This window comes from Tyto alba, unplaced genomic scaffold, assembly GCF_018691265.1.
Source record: "Tyto alba isolate M040663 unplaced genomic scaffold, T.alba_DEE_v4.0 Super-Scaffold_11, whole genome shotgun sequence".
Classification (NCBI taxonomy): Eukaryota; Metazoa; Chordata; class Aves; order Strigiformes; family Tytonidae; genus Tyto; species Tyto alba.
Genome location: NW_024881273.1, coordinates 11568320 through 11583652, shown reverse-complemented (window position 1 = coordinate 11583652; position 15333 = coordinate 11568320). Strand labels below are relative to the sequence as shown.

General features: G+C 57.1%; 3 protein-coding genes across 3 annotated transcripts; all 3 read left to right on the top strand.

The window, feature by feature from the left end:
* Nucleotides 1-59: 59 nt before the first annotated feature.
* POLE3 (DNA polymerase epsilon 3, accessory subunit) lies at nt 60-4129 on the top strand. The gene is made up of 4 exons (XM_033000084.2): nt 60-217; nt 956-1041; nt 1743-1861; nt 2349-4129. Exons 1-4 carry the CDS (start codon nt 152-154, stop codon nt 2507-2509), a joined length of 432 nt encoding a protein of 143 aa, XP_032855975.2. The 5' UTR covers nt 60-151; the 3' UTR covers nt 2510-4129.
* Nucleotides 4130-5126: 997 nt separating this feature from the next.
* On the top strand, nt 5127-13515 carry ALAD (aminolevulinate dehydratase). The gene is made up of 12 exons (XM_042786801.1): nt 5127-5194; nt 8593-8740; nt 8920-8970; nt 9725-9821; nt 10201-10336; nt 10819-10902; nt 11139-11227; nt 11488-11543; nt 12248-12335; nt 12900-12986; nt 13192-13321; nt 13426-13515. The coding sequence occupies exons 2-12, from the start codon at nt 8628-8630 to the stop codon at nt 13506-13508; spliced, it is 1014 nt and encodes a 337-aa protein (XP_042642735.1). The 5' UTR covers nt 5127-5194; nt 8593-8627; the 3' UTR covers nt 13509-13515.
* A 537-nt stretch (nt 13516-14052) lies between these two features.
* On the top strand, nt 14053-14945 carry HDHD3 (haloacid dehalogenase like hydrolase domain containing 3). The gene has a single exon (XM_009966983.3). The coding sequence runs from the start codon at nt 14057-14059 to the stop codon at nt 14771-14773; it is 717 nt and encodes a 238-aa protein (XP_009965285.3). The 5' UTR covers nt 14053-14056; the 3' UTR covers nt 14774-14945.
* Nucleotides 14946-15333: the final 388 nt, after the last annotated feature.

The following is a 15333-nucleotide window of genomic DNA, read 5'->3' as shown; positions in this document are numbered from 1 at the left end:
CCCCCAGCTCCCACAGCCCGTCCCCGCCGCCCCCCCTCAGCGGGCCGCGGGGCGGGGCGGGCCGCGCTGCACGCCGGGACGGGCCGAGGAACGGCCGGGCCGGGCCCCGCTCCCCCGCGCCGCCCCGCCCCCGCTCCGCTTGTCCCGCAGGATGGCGGAGAGACCGGAGGATCTGAACCTGCCTAACGCCGTCATCACCCGCATCATCAAGGAGGCGGTGGGTGCCGGGGCCCGTGAGGCGCCGCCAGCGGCCCCTGCGAGCGAGGGGGTGGGGTGGGGGCTGCTCTCCTCGGTCAGCCCCCGCAGAGGCTCCGCTGTTCCGCCGTTTTCCGCCCAAAACGCGCCCAGGCCCCGGGGGGCGGCGGTGCCGGCTGCCCCGCGGCCTCCTGCGAGGGGCCGTGCTCCCGGTGCGGCCCTCGGCGCCGGGAGGGGCGGGCCGGGCTGCGAAAGCCCGCGGTGATGCTCCACGGAGCGTTCAGAAGTTCAAAAGCAGGGGAGCTCTCGCAGGGGGCCTGACCGAACCGGGTCCCCGAACGAAGAGCAGAAGCGATTCCTCGTCTGTCTAAACATCCAGAGTAATTCCCGGTCGTTAATTGGCTGATAGGCTTGGTCTTGAGCCTCGAGGCGTTGCTGAAGGGATCTGGGTATGGCAGGGAGACGGGTCTGTGTCAGGAACGTGGCAGTCATCGGGTGAATTGCCCCCGAGATGGTGGCCAGACCCACCGCTGGCTCAGAAGTTACTTTACATATGTGTAGCTTATTGCGTTTGAGAGAGCTCACTCAGATTGCAGTTGGCTTTCAGCTGGCGTCAAACCTTCTGTGATACCGTCTGAGATCAATGTTTAGCTTCCAGTTGTGCTGAGCCCTGTGAATGCCATAACAAAACCGACACATTAATTTTGCAAGTTTAAGTCATTTATAGCAGCTGCTGATAAATGTTGAATTTACTTTGCAGCTTCCCGATGGAGTAAACATTTCCAAAGAAGCTCGGAGCGCAATATCTCGAGCGGCAAGTGTGTTTGTCCTTTATGCAACATCATGGTAAGAATTTGTCACATCAGAAAACCAGCGCAGTTGACTTAATTCACCTCTCGGCTGACTGTCCTGAAGTATGCGTTTCGGTATTGTCTGTTTAAATAAAAGAATCTTTAGTTGGGTTTGGACTGCCCTTAAGAACCCGTGGGGAAGGCAGCTTGGCTCTGTACAGAGATGTCCCAACCCCACTTTGGGACCACAAGAAGGGTCCCAAATTGCCATTAGCCTTAGAGTATGGCTGCATGGCTTTTCCTGGCAGAGGCAAGAGTGCTTTGCTCACTTCCCAGGCCATCACAGAGCTGCGTTTGGGCAAGCACGAGCCAAGCCAAGCCTCAGAGCTGGTCACAGAGGGCACAGTAGCATCTCTGGGGTGGCTCAGAATATGCTGTGCAGGCAGTCACTTCTCTGGTGTTAAGTACTCACACAGCTTTGTGGAATTGTCACCTCACAGCCAAAGTTCAGGCTTTCTCCTTCACCTGGTTGTAGTAAAGGTCCATGCAAGCAGAAAACTAATGTGGGAGAGCAATGCAACTAGATGAAAGCACAACCAGCCAATGTAAACAAGGTATCTTAAACTATTAGTAAGTGATTAAAAAAAACCCAAATGTTTAGGAGATGGCTTTGTTTTTTCAAGTTGCTTGTGACTTCAGTAAGACTAAATTCGTGACAGTTACCAATTAACTATTTTCCTTCTTGTTTTTGACTAGTGCAAATAACTTTGCCATGAAGGGGAAGAGGAAAACACTGAATGCTGGCGATGTTCTCTCTGCCATGGAGGAAATGGAGTTTCAGCGATTTGTAGCCCCTTTGAAAGAATCACTGGAAGGTATCATCTTCAGTCTGTGTCGATGGAGTCTAAGTAGCACCAAGTCCTGTTTTCCTCAAACACTGGACAAGCAACACTTACTTGCCTGTCTTGTTTCTTTTCTCTTTGCCCAGCATCCTACACTGCAGTTTGCCTGGGGAATAAATAATGTGCACCTTAACAGGACTGGGATAACATTATTGCACAACTGATGAGGATTGAGAGTCTCATCTGCTATCAGTCCCCTATTATGTTTATCTAAGGAAAGTCTTAGGTGCTGCCTGTAAATGTGAACTCCTGCGTCTTTTTCAGCACTTTTCTGCTGAAACTTAACCTGATTTCCTATGGAGCTGGTCAGCACAGCTCAAATAATAGGGTGAGTTGCTGCTATGAGTTCACTGCTCCCCTTGTAAGCCTGGAGAGCAAGTGGACATTGGACTTCAGCTACTGTACTGTCCATGCCCTAGAAACACTGGCTTGAAATTTTTCAGTGTTCTCTCTTTTTTAGTTTACAGGCGTGAACAGAAAGGAAAGAAAGAAGCCAGGAAAGATAAAGACAAGAAGGCAGACTCAGAGGAGCAAGATAAGAGTCGAGAGGAAGAGAATGATGATGATGATGAAAGGATGGAGGAAGAAGAGCAAAATGATGAGGAAGAAGTGGACAACTGAGCTTGCCGATGAGACGTGCAGGGGCTGGGTTTTGTTCAGAGGGATATAAATGCTGTAAATCAACCTTGCTGTGTCCCCTCTTGTTTCCAGTAGAGCTTTGTACTGTTCCTCTGTGGCCTCTCCCTTTGTGGCTTTAACTTGTACATAAAAGACTTCTGCTCAAGCTTTTCTGGTGGAAGGATTGCTTCTCCCTGTGCACAGGGGGCTTGGCACCCTCCCCAGGTTCTGAGCAGACAGTAGTGGGACTGGGCTTTTTATGTGGGGTTGGCTCTTAAATAGAGGAAAAGAGAAATGTCAGATGCTCAGTACAGAAGCTGGCCAGGAGAACTTGAGAGACTGTTGAATATTTTCCTTAAACCAAGTCAGGTGAATCAATAGGTCATTAACCCTTCAGGGTTTAGAATATACATGATGTCAGGAGGCTTGGAACCTGAATATTTAAGCTTTTTAACCAAGTGACTTGGTTTTTTTCTTTATTTTCTTGCATTCTGGCAGTGCCTTCTCTTCCTGCTGTAACTGTGACAGTGATACTGTGTCTTTCAACCTTACCAGTCATGTGCAGCAATACAGGACAGCTGTACAAGGACCAGTGTCTTTAAAGCCCTGGGAGACCACGAGGAATTTTATTAAAAATCTGAAGCAAAATGAATGGCTAATTTGAGGTGAAAAAGGGCAGCTGTATCGCGTGGTACATTTGTTGCAGGTCAGCGGTGGGCACCAGTGGTCTCGCCTCCTTTTCCTCCTCTGCAGAGCTGCAGTTCCTGCAGACAGGTTGGCGATTGCAGCAAGTTTAAATGTGGTAGAATAGTGGTGATTCTCATTTTTTTTTTTTATTTCCCAATTGGATTGCACTAATTACATCAAAGGTCCCTCTTTAGCCTCCAACAGTCATTCCAGAGGTGCAGCCGCCTCCCAGTGTGACCAGCTCCGGGAGGGCAGGGCACTCCCACCAAGGAGGGCCAGCCTCGGACCTGAGTTTTTTAAAATGGCTCCTTCAAGAAAGATGGATTGATGAAACAAGCTGTTTGTATTCTTAGTACTCGTATAGGTTTGTTCTTTTATACTTGAACTGTTAGTTTTGATGCCTTTCTTTTCTCTGAGAAAGTATGTTAGAATAAGCTCTTTTTTGAGGAAAAATGCTTCATTGTTTGATCTTGAAGGCTAATAAACCCAATATTTGAAAGTAACTGAAGTCTGGTGAAGGAAACTTGAGGAAAGTTTTAGGTACCTTTAAGTAAAACCCACGAGTTTTGCTCATGTGCAGTTTTGAAATAACATGTGATGAATAGTATGTCCTTTTTGCCAAAAAATTGATGCAGAGCTACCCTGCCTTTATGGTTTTATGGCACAATGGCTTTTCACACACAAGCCCAGCTCCTGAAAAGAACTGAATCAAAGATATTCTGCTCTCTACTTTCTACTGGCAGGCAGTCAGCAACAGATGAAAAGAATGAGTTGACGATGTCTTCCCAAGATCTACAATAACAAAGGCGGCCTTCCTTTTAGCTCTTTTTCCTCTTCCATTTTTTTTATTATTATTTTTTTGCTGGTTTAGTACATATCTGGGTGTATATTCTAGAAGGGAACAATGTCTAAATAAAAGCCAGATTTTTTACAGAAGTGGAGTCTCTTATTTCTGTCAGTAATAAAATAAGCTGGTTGCGGTTGCATAAGCACGCATCTGAGCGTGCAGCAAAGGCAGAAGCAAACTCGCTGTGACATTGCTCCTGGAGCAGCTGATGGTGAAGGGAGGATGAAGGCTGCCACAACCCGGCCTTTGTGTGAGGTGTGAGGGAAGCAGAGAGACTCAACTGGCAGATTTCCAGTTGAGGTTTGGGTGCTGGTGTTTGTATCCCCGGTGGAAGGAGCCTTCTGCTCAGCCCTGCCACCAGCGAGGGCACGAGGCTGGGGGGAGTGTGGAGACAGGCTCGGGGTGCTTGCACTGCAGGGGGGTCACTGGGCAGGAGCTGCAGCAGACCATGAGAAAGTATCTGCTAGAATAAGCCCCTTTTCTGGTAAAAACGCTTTATTATTTGACTGATTTTTCTGAAGACTAATAAACCTGATCTGTGCATCTCCCATGCTCTGATGAGATGGTGGAAACAGCATGTCCTGCATGCGTGCTGCCAGGCCTGCAGCGTGGCTCCAGCTTCCCTGGACCCTGCCAGTACCCTGAAACCCTGCTCTGGAACCCCCCAGCACCCCAAAGCCTTGCTCCAGCCTCTCTAGCACCCCAAAACCTGGCTGCATGGTCCTATAGCACCCCAAAGCCCTGCTCCAGCACCCCAAAGCAATCCCCCCCAGCATGCCAAAACCTGGCTCCAGCTTACCCTGCAGCACCCCAAAACCCCGCTGCATGCCCCGGCCCCCGCACCCCAAAACCTGGCTCCAGGCCCCTCTGCAGCACCCCAAAACCCGGCTGCATGACCTTATGGCACCCCAAAGCCTTGCCCCACGTCCCCCCAGCACCCCCAACCCTCCTCCAGGCCCCCAAACGCCCCCAAACCCTGCGCCCCTCCCCCCGCCGCATCCGGCTCCAGCCCTTCCCCGCGCTCCGCCGCGCGAGACTTCCCGCCGCCATCCCGAGGGGCGGGTCTATGCTAATAAAAGGGGGGAGGGGCGGGGTTATGCAAATCACGAGGGCTCGGAGCGGAGTCACACGGCGGGAGCGGGACGCGGCGGTCGGTGAGTGCCGGGGGCCGGGGTCGGGGACCGGGGGGCCGGAGCCGGGGCGACCGCCCCGGCTCCGGCTTCCCCGGTCCCCGACCCCGGCCTTTTGTAGGGCTGCCGGAAAATCGGGACGACCCCAGGGGCAGGGCCCGGCCGGGCAAAGAGGCGCCGCTTGGGTTCAGGCAGCAAGGGCAGCCCGGTTTTTGCTCGGTAACCCGTCGTTCCCGTAGCAAACGGGGGGAAATCATCAAGCTGGCATCAGCCCTGAGCACCCGCTCATGCTGTGATGTAATTACAGGCCTCCCCCGAGCGTGCCCGTTTCCACCTAGGAGATTAAACCTATAACATCTTGATCTTTGTTAGTGACTTAAATAACCCGCCGCTCCGTTGTCTCCCTGGGGAGCTCCGCGTTCCAACTCCATCCCCGCTCCCACCAGGGATTTCAGGAGCTTGCGTGTCTCCAGCTCTTTAGGTCAAGAGTTGTGCACCGTTCGATGAGGCCGCATCTGTTTCTGCACCCCAAAAGACTGGAAAGAAACTTCCCCGTGTCTCGGCAGCGAACGGCCAGCGGCTCGGCGGTGCTGTCAGCAGCGGGTGCAGACCCTGGCAGCTCACGGCTGGCGTGTGGCGCGCCTGGCTTCAGCCCGTCCACCCCGTTTTGTTTCAGTCATGCTCGGGCGAAGGGAAGGCAGCGTGTGCGGGGGGGTCTCTCGTTTTGCAGCCTTTGCTCGGACACAGCCAGGCACCCGGGTCACCGCGGCTGGGCGAAGGCGCAGGTTTGGGTGCTGCAGCCTTGGGCTGGTCCTCGAGCAGTCCCGGCGGGCAGGAGAAGAGGTGAAGCCACTCGACTCAGGAGCTGCGGGGGCTGTTCTTAAACTCCTCCGTACTGATACTCTGGTGTCTATGAAGCAAAAGGCTTTAGAAAGACAGATTTGGGCCTTTAATGTCGGAGAAAGGTGCATGTGCTCTGCTGGGAACCCCAAGGGGATCTCAGGGGGGAAATCGCCCCGTTCTGGGGCGTAGCGTACGTGGCGCAGCGGCCCCTTGTCGCCGCACATTTGCAGTCCTGGCTCTGCACCCCCGCTGTCCTCCCCGGGCTGTCGGGTGCTGTGGGGCACGGGGCAGCCCTGCGGCTGTGGGACCCCGGTGCCCTGGTCCGACTGGGTGCCCTGCGTGGGCAAGGGGAGCCTGCAGCCCTCGGCAGGGGGCTGGGACAGAGCACCCCGACCCCCCTGGCCTCGCAGGAGCCGGGCGCTCGCTCTGCCCGGCCCACCCGTCGGGCCGTTATCTCGGCTCTGCCATCCTGCCGGGGCCCATCTCCTCCTGGCCCAGCGAGGGCAGTTTCTGGAGCTGTGGTCTCTATCTGTCCTATACAGAGTCAGGTGCCTCTGCTCCCACCCTGTCCCTCCTCCCCTTCCTCCCGTGGGATTAACCGTTTAAAGCATTTTTTGGATTCTCGAGGTGGGTGGGTTTTTGCTGAGCCCTTTGTTCTTGATTGCTGCCTGCCTGGAGCCCTGCCTGGAGCCAGGCTGTACAGGTGCCAACCCCAGTTCACCCGAGGGCTGTCCCCTTCCCTTCGAGTAAGGACTGGAGTGGCAGATTTCCAGGGCTAAAAATTACTTGCCAGGTGATGCCATGACACTGCCAGCATGCCTGTCAGCTGGTCTGCATCCCCTGCAAGCACCATCTGATTTTTCTTATGCAGCACTGTCATACATGTAAGCCCTTAAGTAATTGAGAGGTGCCTTTTCCCCCATCCCCAAGCAGAGGTGATTGCTAGGGGTACGAGAGGCTCAGTTCAAGCCCTGGACTGAACACAATGCCCCTGTGTTCCTGTGGGCTGCAGTGGCCTGATACAGACTGAGACTTTGGCTCAGCATTAGAATATCCGAAGGGTCTTGAGTGTATAAAATAGGTGAACACCTCAGATTAAAGGTTTTCCAGAAGAACGGAGCCGTTTCCTGCACAGCTCCATTGCTGACTGGTGGTGTGGGTACCGGTGTTAAACTTCCTTCTCTGGATTGTCCTGGGATGCTGTGAGCTGTATCTGTTCTCTGGAGAAAGCCGGGCACAGGTGGGGGGTCAGCGAGGTTTATTGCCTGGGGAATCCCTCCTGGGACGGGACTGGGGACCACCGGGCTGCTCCCCTGAGACAGGTCCCATCGTCATGCCTGCTCTGTCTCCCAGGGAAAGCCCTGCCCTGCCCAGGGGTACCAACGGAGGAATCCCCTTGCTCTTTCAGAAGCCTGTCTCCAGCTCTCCTCCAAGCTCTCCTCCCGCCCACCTCCCTCGGGTTTCAGCTCTCAAAACAAAATCTCCAGCAGGGACTTTGCTGTTTGTCTCCCGGGGCACCCCCAGCTCCGCTGCGCGGGGTGTTTGGGGGATGCAGCCCTGCGTGTGCAGCCAGCAGAAGTCCTTCAAGCCGCTCTGTACAAACAGTGGTTGTTCAGGTCACGTTTCCCAGGGCCGTGACAGCTGCTCTCTTCTGTGCTGCAGCCAAATCATGGGGCAGCCTCCCTCCCCCAGCCCCTTCCTTCACGCTCTCACCAACTACATGTTGGTGAGAATTTAGTGCTAGAAGAAATTTAAATCTTAATGGTCTAATCACATAATTATTACGAGATCTAACTGTTACAGAAGACAATATTGCTATAGAAGTTTCAACAGTAATGTAGCCAACATCTGATTTATGTGTTTGGTAATTGCTCTTTGTTACCCCTGAAATCAATTTTGCTGAATTCTCAAGTTTTCTTTATCCATCAGTAAGTGGCCACTGGAGTTGTGCGACTGTGAGGTTTAAAGCCCTGGTGATTTCAGGATGATCCTGCGCCTCTCTTTCATCCAGTGCCCGTACCCTTCTGTAACTGCACCTTTACACTGTGGCCATAAATACTTTGTGCTACGTAGAGCAGTTTTTGACTATATACAGCAGTTGTTTCACACAGTTATACAGCATTAAGCAAAAGTAGAATGAATTATGCAATGACCATCTTGTCATTAGAAAACTGCTGTTACAGCTGTGCAAGCTAAAACAAAAGGAGACTGAGGAGGGTGGTAGTGTTGAACCGTGTGAACGTGGTTCTGCTGCAGGAGGACACTGGTGGCTCTAAACTGGTGATGTCACACACAGAATTGGGAGGTTTTGTGGGGAGAAGTCAGCGTCATCCCTGCTTATGGGAAGTGCGGTGCTGTGGCTGCTGATGCAGGGTCCTGCAACACCCTCCCGGTGCGCGGGAGAGTTGGGCTGAAGCTGGCTGGGCTGCAGCTCGTGCTCCCCGCACGGGCCTGGCGTGGGACAGGGACAGTCCTGCCATGGCTGCCTGGATCTCAGCCCCCTCCTCGCATGTGCCAATAGCAGCAGCTTTCCAGAACACCACCACTAACCAGCCCCCCGGTTTCCTTTGGTGTTTCACAGTCTCCTTCCACAGCCTCCTGGTGAAAGCCCAAGATGCAGGCAGACTCCCTTCTTCACAGCGGCTACTTCCACCCGGTGCTACGCTCCTGGCAGTGTACAGCAACCACCTTTGATGCCTCCAACCTCATCTACCCCATTTTTGTCACGTGAGTGAGCCCTGGCTCTCTGGGTTAGGGACGGACCAAGCTCAGGCTGACTGGCTTAGGCGCTCCCTGAGCTCTTAGACAGGTTCAGACTCCCCAAAAGATCCCCCATGGACAAGCCTGGGGTAGGGGCTTCCTTCTCGCACCAAGTCCTCATGTCTCTGTCCCATCCACCTGTGCAGTGACAGCCCTGATGCAGTGGAGCCGATCCCCAGCCTCCCGGGACAAGCCAGGTAAGAATCCAGCCCCGCTGAACTGCATGCCAGTTGCTGCCGTGTCCCGTGCCCAAGCAGGGTTCATGTATGGCCTGAGATGAGCATGAGCCAGGGGTGATGCTTCCAACCCTCTGTCTGTGGTCCCTGCCTTGGGGGTCCCCCAGCATCAGGCAGGGCAGGAGCATTTATCTGCCAAGGCAGTGGAAGGAATCATACTGGGGATGCTGGGAAAGTACCAGTACTGGCAGCAATAGTACCAAGGTCTTGCGTTGTCCCAGAGCAGTCACACGTTGTGGGGGCTGGGCACACAGGGAACTTGGAAAGCGAATGGGGTTTCCAGGAGCAGCTAGAAAAACCTGTGCAAGGTCCCAGGCTCTGGTCCTGCATTAGATCTTGCTGGACGGGCAGCTCCTTCTGCTGCCGCATTAGCAGGGTTGTGGTCAGAGAGGCGCCGGGAGAGTGATTCTGTGGGGAGGTGGGCTGGATCTGCAACGGGGATGCCAAGATAAAGGATCCAAGGGCAGGGCATGCTTGTTCTTTCAGAGCGGAGAATGTCAATGCCGAGTAGATAACGCTCCTGTAGCCCCAGATAAGGTCTCGGATTGTTCCTCCCAGCGTTCAGGCGACACCACCCCTGCACCTCCAGCTGCTGCTTGGTGTGGGTCCATGTGAATGCCGGATCACTCACAGCCCAGTATCCAAGTCACAGACCAGCTCGCCCCACGGGGCAGGTCTGGGTGCCTGGCAGCCCCCTTCACTTTGCTCTTCTCAGGTATGGAGTCAACAAGCTGGAGGGGATGCTGCGGCCCCTCGTCGAGGACGGTCTGAAGTGTGTGCTTATCTTCGGGGTGCCCAGCAAGGTCCACAAGGTCAGTGTGCGTGGTAGTAGCAGGGAGCTTGGGGTAGCCACAGGGGTGTGGGAGAGCAGCGTGGGGCCGGGGGGTTTCCTGATCAAACGAGCAGTTCAGTGTCTCTGAGCATGTTTGCATCCTGCTCAGCAGAGCAGGAGAGGGATGGGAGACTGTAGCAACACCTAAAGAGCTCCCAGAGCTCTTGCAGGTGGCCCTGAGACCTGCACTCACTGCTCAGAGACACTACTCCATTGCCCTTTTCCATCGTTAGTGGTCACACCACCCTGCGTTACAGGGTCTCACGGTTCAGAAAACATTTCCTGGGCAGAACTGTTGCCACAGAGGATCTGGTGGGAAGCCCTTGGCTCTGTGGGCTGAGGCATTTCTCTTCTCACAGGATGAGAGAGGTTCTGCTGCTGATGCAGAGGACACGCCTGCCATCCAGGCAATCAAGAAGATCCGCTCCACCTTCCCAGAGCTGCTTATTGCCTGCGACGTCTGCTTGTGCCCTTACACCTCCCATGGGCACTGCGGTAAGTGCACAGCCTGGGGTCCTGGGCTGCTCTTCCGGCATTTTCCTGGCTCTGGGAGTCTCCACGGGTTTGCCATTTTCTGCTGAGGAGCTCCATGTGCTGGTGAGGTCTGGCCAGGTCCTGCGCCAAGACTTGGCTCCCCAGTACTGGTACAGTTGAGCCTGGGAGTCCTCTCCTGGGTTTTGACAGCAGGGTGGGAGGCACGGGTGGTTAAAGCACCCACTCTGGTCATCTGAATCTGGCTGAGCACCCATGTATGTCCCCATCTCTGTCTTCCCATCCCTGAAGCACCTACATGTTGTGTCCAGTCCCTGGAGGTCTCCTGATCATTGGCCTCCTGGTCCTTATCCAGCTCCCTTAGCAGGTTCCCCACTGTTGCTCTGAGCACCTCCATAGCTTGTCCCAAGAGCCACACTCCCACGCTAGGGATGGAGGCAACCGGTTGTCCAGTCCCTCACGTAACCCCGGGGTTTGTCTCCTAGGTATCCTGCGTGAAGATGGCACCATCCAGAACGAGATCAGCTGCCAGCGCCTGGCAGAAGTGGCGCTGGCCTATGCCAAAGCAGGTGGGGGGAATCTCCTGGCAGCGGTACCTGAGTTTGACTCTCACAGACTTGCCCCCTCTTGCTTTCAGCAGGCCCAAAAGCAAACTGGGCCTGGCTCCAAACTGGGCTTTTGCTCTGGGCTGGGGGAGGCTCCCTCTGCCCTCCAGGCGCTGGCCCCGGCAGAGCACACATGGGCCTCCTCCAGCAGGCAGTCACAGCCTCAGGGACTTCTTGGCATCTCTGGTCTTTCCCCGCAGGCTGCCACATCGTTGCCCCCTCAGATATGATGGATGGGCGCATCGCGGCCATGAAGGCGGCGCTGATCTCCAATGACTTGGGCAACAAGGTGAGCTTGGGATCTGCGTGTGCCAAAGGCGGGAGTGACGCCCATGGGGAGGCTGCAGCACAGCACAGGCATTGCCCTGTCCTGGTGCACACAGGAAGGGAATGTCCTTGGCTGGACACGGGGACAGCGAGGTGCCAGGCCTCTGGCAGGGGAAGAAGGATGTGGGGCAGAGTATAAACAGCCATGGGAGGGAATCACTACTGCCCTGGTGCTGGGCTGCAGCACCGAGCTTTTGGCACTCACAGCTCCACTCTCTGCAGGTTTCGGTGATGAGCTACAGCGCCAAGTTTGCTTCGTGCTTCTACGGTCCCTTCAGGTGGGTCTGTCCCTCAGGCAGGAGTATCTCCAGCTGGGGCTGCTCCATGTGGGGTGTGTGTCCCTGGATAGTTATTTGGGAATGGGCCTTGGCCAGAGTCTGGGCCACAGCTGGGGCCACACTGGTCGCTTTGGAGTGCTCTCCTCTTACTTCCCAGTGCAAAAAGGAGACAAATGTACCTTGCCCAGGAGAGGCTGGCTGGTGGGAAGGTCACCTTGGGTGATCTTCTGTCCCACCCCTTCACCTACCTATCCTGGGTGCTGGTGGCAAGGCAGGCAGAGAGGGAGCTGCCGGGAGCAGTGAGGGTGGGGCTTGCAGAAGCTGGTGTTGCCGCAAAGGGTGGCTTCAAGGACAAGCCTGTCACCTATTAGACCTCGTCCCAGGAATGGTCTGACCCCGACGGAGCATCCCTGAAGGATCTGCCTTGGAAAAAAGCAAAAGGAAAATGTCTGACGATTTTACCTTAGACTCTGGGCACGGGGAAGGCAGTGGATGTTAAAGCATGGCTCCCAGGGACAGCTGGGCCTGTCAGACTTTCCAGAGTGATCCTGGGGTGCTGAGGTGGGACAGAAGAGCCCCCCTTTTCCTAGCCCCAATGACTCAGCCACTTATCCTAGTCTGTCCTCACGTTTCTGAAGCTGCATGAGAGATAAAGGGAGCTGTGCTGGTCCTTATTCCCTGCCCTTTGCTTTGCCTGTCACCAGGGATGCTGCACTATCCAAACCCGCCTTCGGAGACAGGCGATGCTACCAGCTGCCCCCGGGCGCCAGGGGTCTGGCGATGCGTGCTGTGGTGAGTGAGCTGGGGCTGGGCTGCCCGGGGCAGCACCAAGGGTCATGGGTTTAGGCTGTGGGGACTAGAAAACCCTCATGCGGTGCTTGTCCAACAAGCCTTCAACACTCAGCAGTGCAGCAGGGCTTGGGGAGAGCAAGATCAGGAGTGTTGGAGTTAAAAGGGGGTGGGAGGCACACTGGGTCAAGTGTCTTCCCCTTCCACAAGCAAGAGAAACATAAGGCCTGCCAGCTTGCAGAGAGCTGTCCCCAGCGTGGGCCTGCGCTGGGAGCTGTGGAGCTGGTGACCCCATACCGCACTGTGGCTTGGGGTGTCAGGTCCAGGAACACGCAGCCACCAGCTTTCCCCGGGCAGTGTGTGTCTGCGGAGGGGAGCATCGGCTCTCGCCTGCCGCAGCCCATCCCTGGCTCCTGGGGCCATGAGTGGCTCACCAGACCCTTCTGCAATCCCTCCTGTGAAAACCTACCACCGGGTACAAACTTCTGGGGAAAACCAACTGCGGACTTGCTGGACAATGTTATTCTACTGTGAGCTGCCAGGGTCACGCGCGCGTTCCCCTCGCAGGACCGGGACGTGCGTGAGGGAGCGGACATGCTGATGGTGAAGCCGGGGATGCCCTACCTGGACCTTGTGAGGGACGTCAAGGCTCGAGTAAGCTCCTTCTGCATGGCAGGAGGGCCCTGGGTGTCCCTGGAGGGGGAGGAGAGGTGTGTGTTTGGGACGGAGATCCAAACCGGAGGGGCTGACTGTCAGGCTTGTGTGGGGCTGGGTGCCGGAGCACCTCTGGGGTGTGCGAGGAGGGGACCCCACACACGGGGAGGGGGGTCCCCCCCCCGGCTGACCTCCCTCCCCTCAGCACCCCACGCACCCGCTGGCCGTGTACCACGTCTCGGGGGAGTTCGCCATGCTGTGGCACGGGGCCCAGGCCGGGGCCTTCAGCCTGGAGGCTGCCGTCAGGGAGGCGGTGACGGCCTTCAGGCGCGCAGGTGAGGCGGGCGGCCCCGCGGGCTGCTCCCCCCTCCCCGCCCCTGCCCCCCTGTCCCCCCGTTTCCCCCTCCCGGGCCGGCTCCAGCGTCTCGTCTCTCCGCAGGGGCCGACACCATCATCACCTACTTCGCGCCGCAGCTCCTGAGGTGGCTGAGGGAGGAAGCGGCGGCGGCGGGACGGGCCTGAGCGGGGGGCGGGGCCTGATGGGGGGCGGGGCTTCCGGGGCGGCCGTGGCGCGGCGGAGGTGGGTGCGGGCCGCGCCGGGGTCACCCGCGGGACCGCGCGTGTCCCCTCCCCACGCTGCCGCTCGGCACAGCTGTGGGCCCCCTCGCCGGGTGCATCCCGTACCCCCTGCCCCACGGCACCGTGGGTACAGCCCCAGGTGCGCCCACCACCCCCCCGCCCCCCCCAGCAGACCCAGGCAAGGCCCCGCTGCAGCACCCACGGGCGCGCGGGTGGGTGTGTGTGTGGGCGGGGTGCAGCTGCCCCGGCCTGGGAGACTCTGCACCCTGGGGCTCGGAGCAAGGCATTCCCTCCCCTGCCGTATCAGCGCAGACCCCCCCCCCCCCCCGAGGAACACTGACACCAGTGGGTGTGATGTGGACATAGTGCTGGTGCCCACACCCCTCGGATACAACTGGCGGGAGCCACACTCTACTGACTCGCTCCCAGCAGAGCACCTGGCTTTCACCTCCCCGGTTTAGGTTCCCTCAGCCCCGAGCCTCACCGCAGCCATGCTTAGGCTCCGCTTCCTCACGTGGGACGTGAAGGACACGCTGCTGCGGCTGCGGCAGCCGGTGGGCGAGCGCTACGCAGCCGAGGCCCGGGCCCACGGGGTGTGGGTGCAGCCGGAGGCGCTCGGTCGGTCGTTCGGAGAGGCGTACGATGCCCAGAGCCGGCACTTCCCCAACTACGGCCGGGGCCAGGGGCTCAGCTCCCGGCAGTGGTGGGTTGACGTTGTGAAGCAGACCTTCAGGCTCTCGGGAGTGCGCGAAGACGGAATCCTAACACTGATGGCGGAAAACCTCTACCGTGACTTCTGCAGCGCCGGTAACTGGGAGGTGCTGCCGGGAGCCAGCGAGACCCTGAGCCAGTGCTGCCAGCGCGGCTTCCGCATGGCTGTCGTCTCCAACTTCGATAACCGGCTGGAAAACGTCCTCTCCCAATGCAACCTGCGGCACCACTTCGAATTTGTCCTCACCTCGGAAGATGCGGGCTTCGCCAAGCCGGACGGGAGGATTTTTGAGCAGGCCCTGCGCCTCAGCGGGGTCCCCCCAGAGCAGGCAGCTCACGTGGGAGACGACTATACCCGGGATTACCGGGCAGCCCGAGCCGTGGGGATGCACAGCTTTCTGCTCCGGGCGGCCGGACAGGACAAGGAGCCCGAGGTGCCCCCTGAACACCTCCTGCCCACCCTCAGCCACCTCCTGGCTCTGATTGAGAAGGGATAGCTGCGTTTCGGAGGAGGAGCAGCACTGATTCTGAGCAGTGAAACCAGTCCTGGCGTGGGATTTCTTGCTGCTGGCTGGGGAGGGAAAAGAAGCGAGTGCTTCTGAGCACAGGGAGCAGTGCTGCCTGTGGAGCAGGAGGGGTGTTAATGAAATAAAACATATCTGATGCTCAGCAGTGCTGCTGATGTCTTTCATAGCTCTAAAAAACTACGGAAGAGGGTTAGGGGTGGGGTCTTCTTGTGGAGCTGGAGATAGGGTCAAGCTGCACTCCAGAAGGCTCATCCTGGCACGAGGGATGGAGGCAGACACTGAGGTTTATCCCTTCACCCTGGGGAGGGGCTCGAGCATCCCCCCTGTGCAAGCACAGCTGGGGTTGGTCCTGGCCCAGGGAAGGTCTGCACCCAGGAAACCCACCCACAGGCCCTGCGTGCCTCGGTGTACCCCAGGTTTGCCACTTAACCAGCATCCCCCCCCTTCCTGACAGCAGTGGCCAAGAGGCAGCTGCAGGCCTCCTGCTGTGGGCAACACAGTCGGGAGTTGAGCAACTTCACTTAATTTAA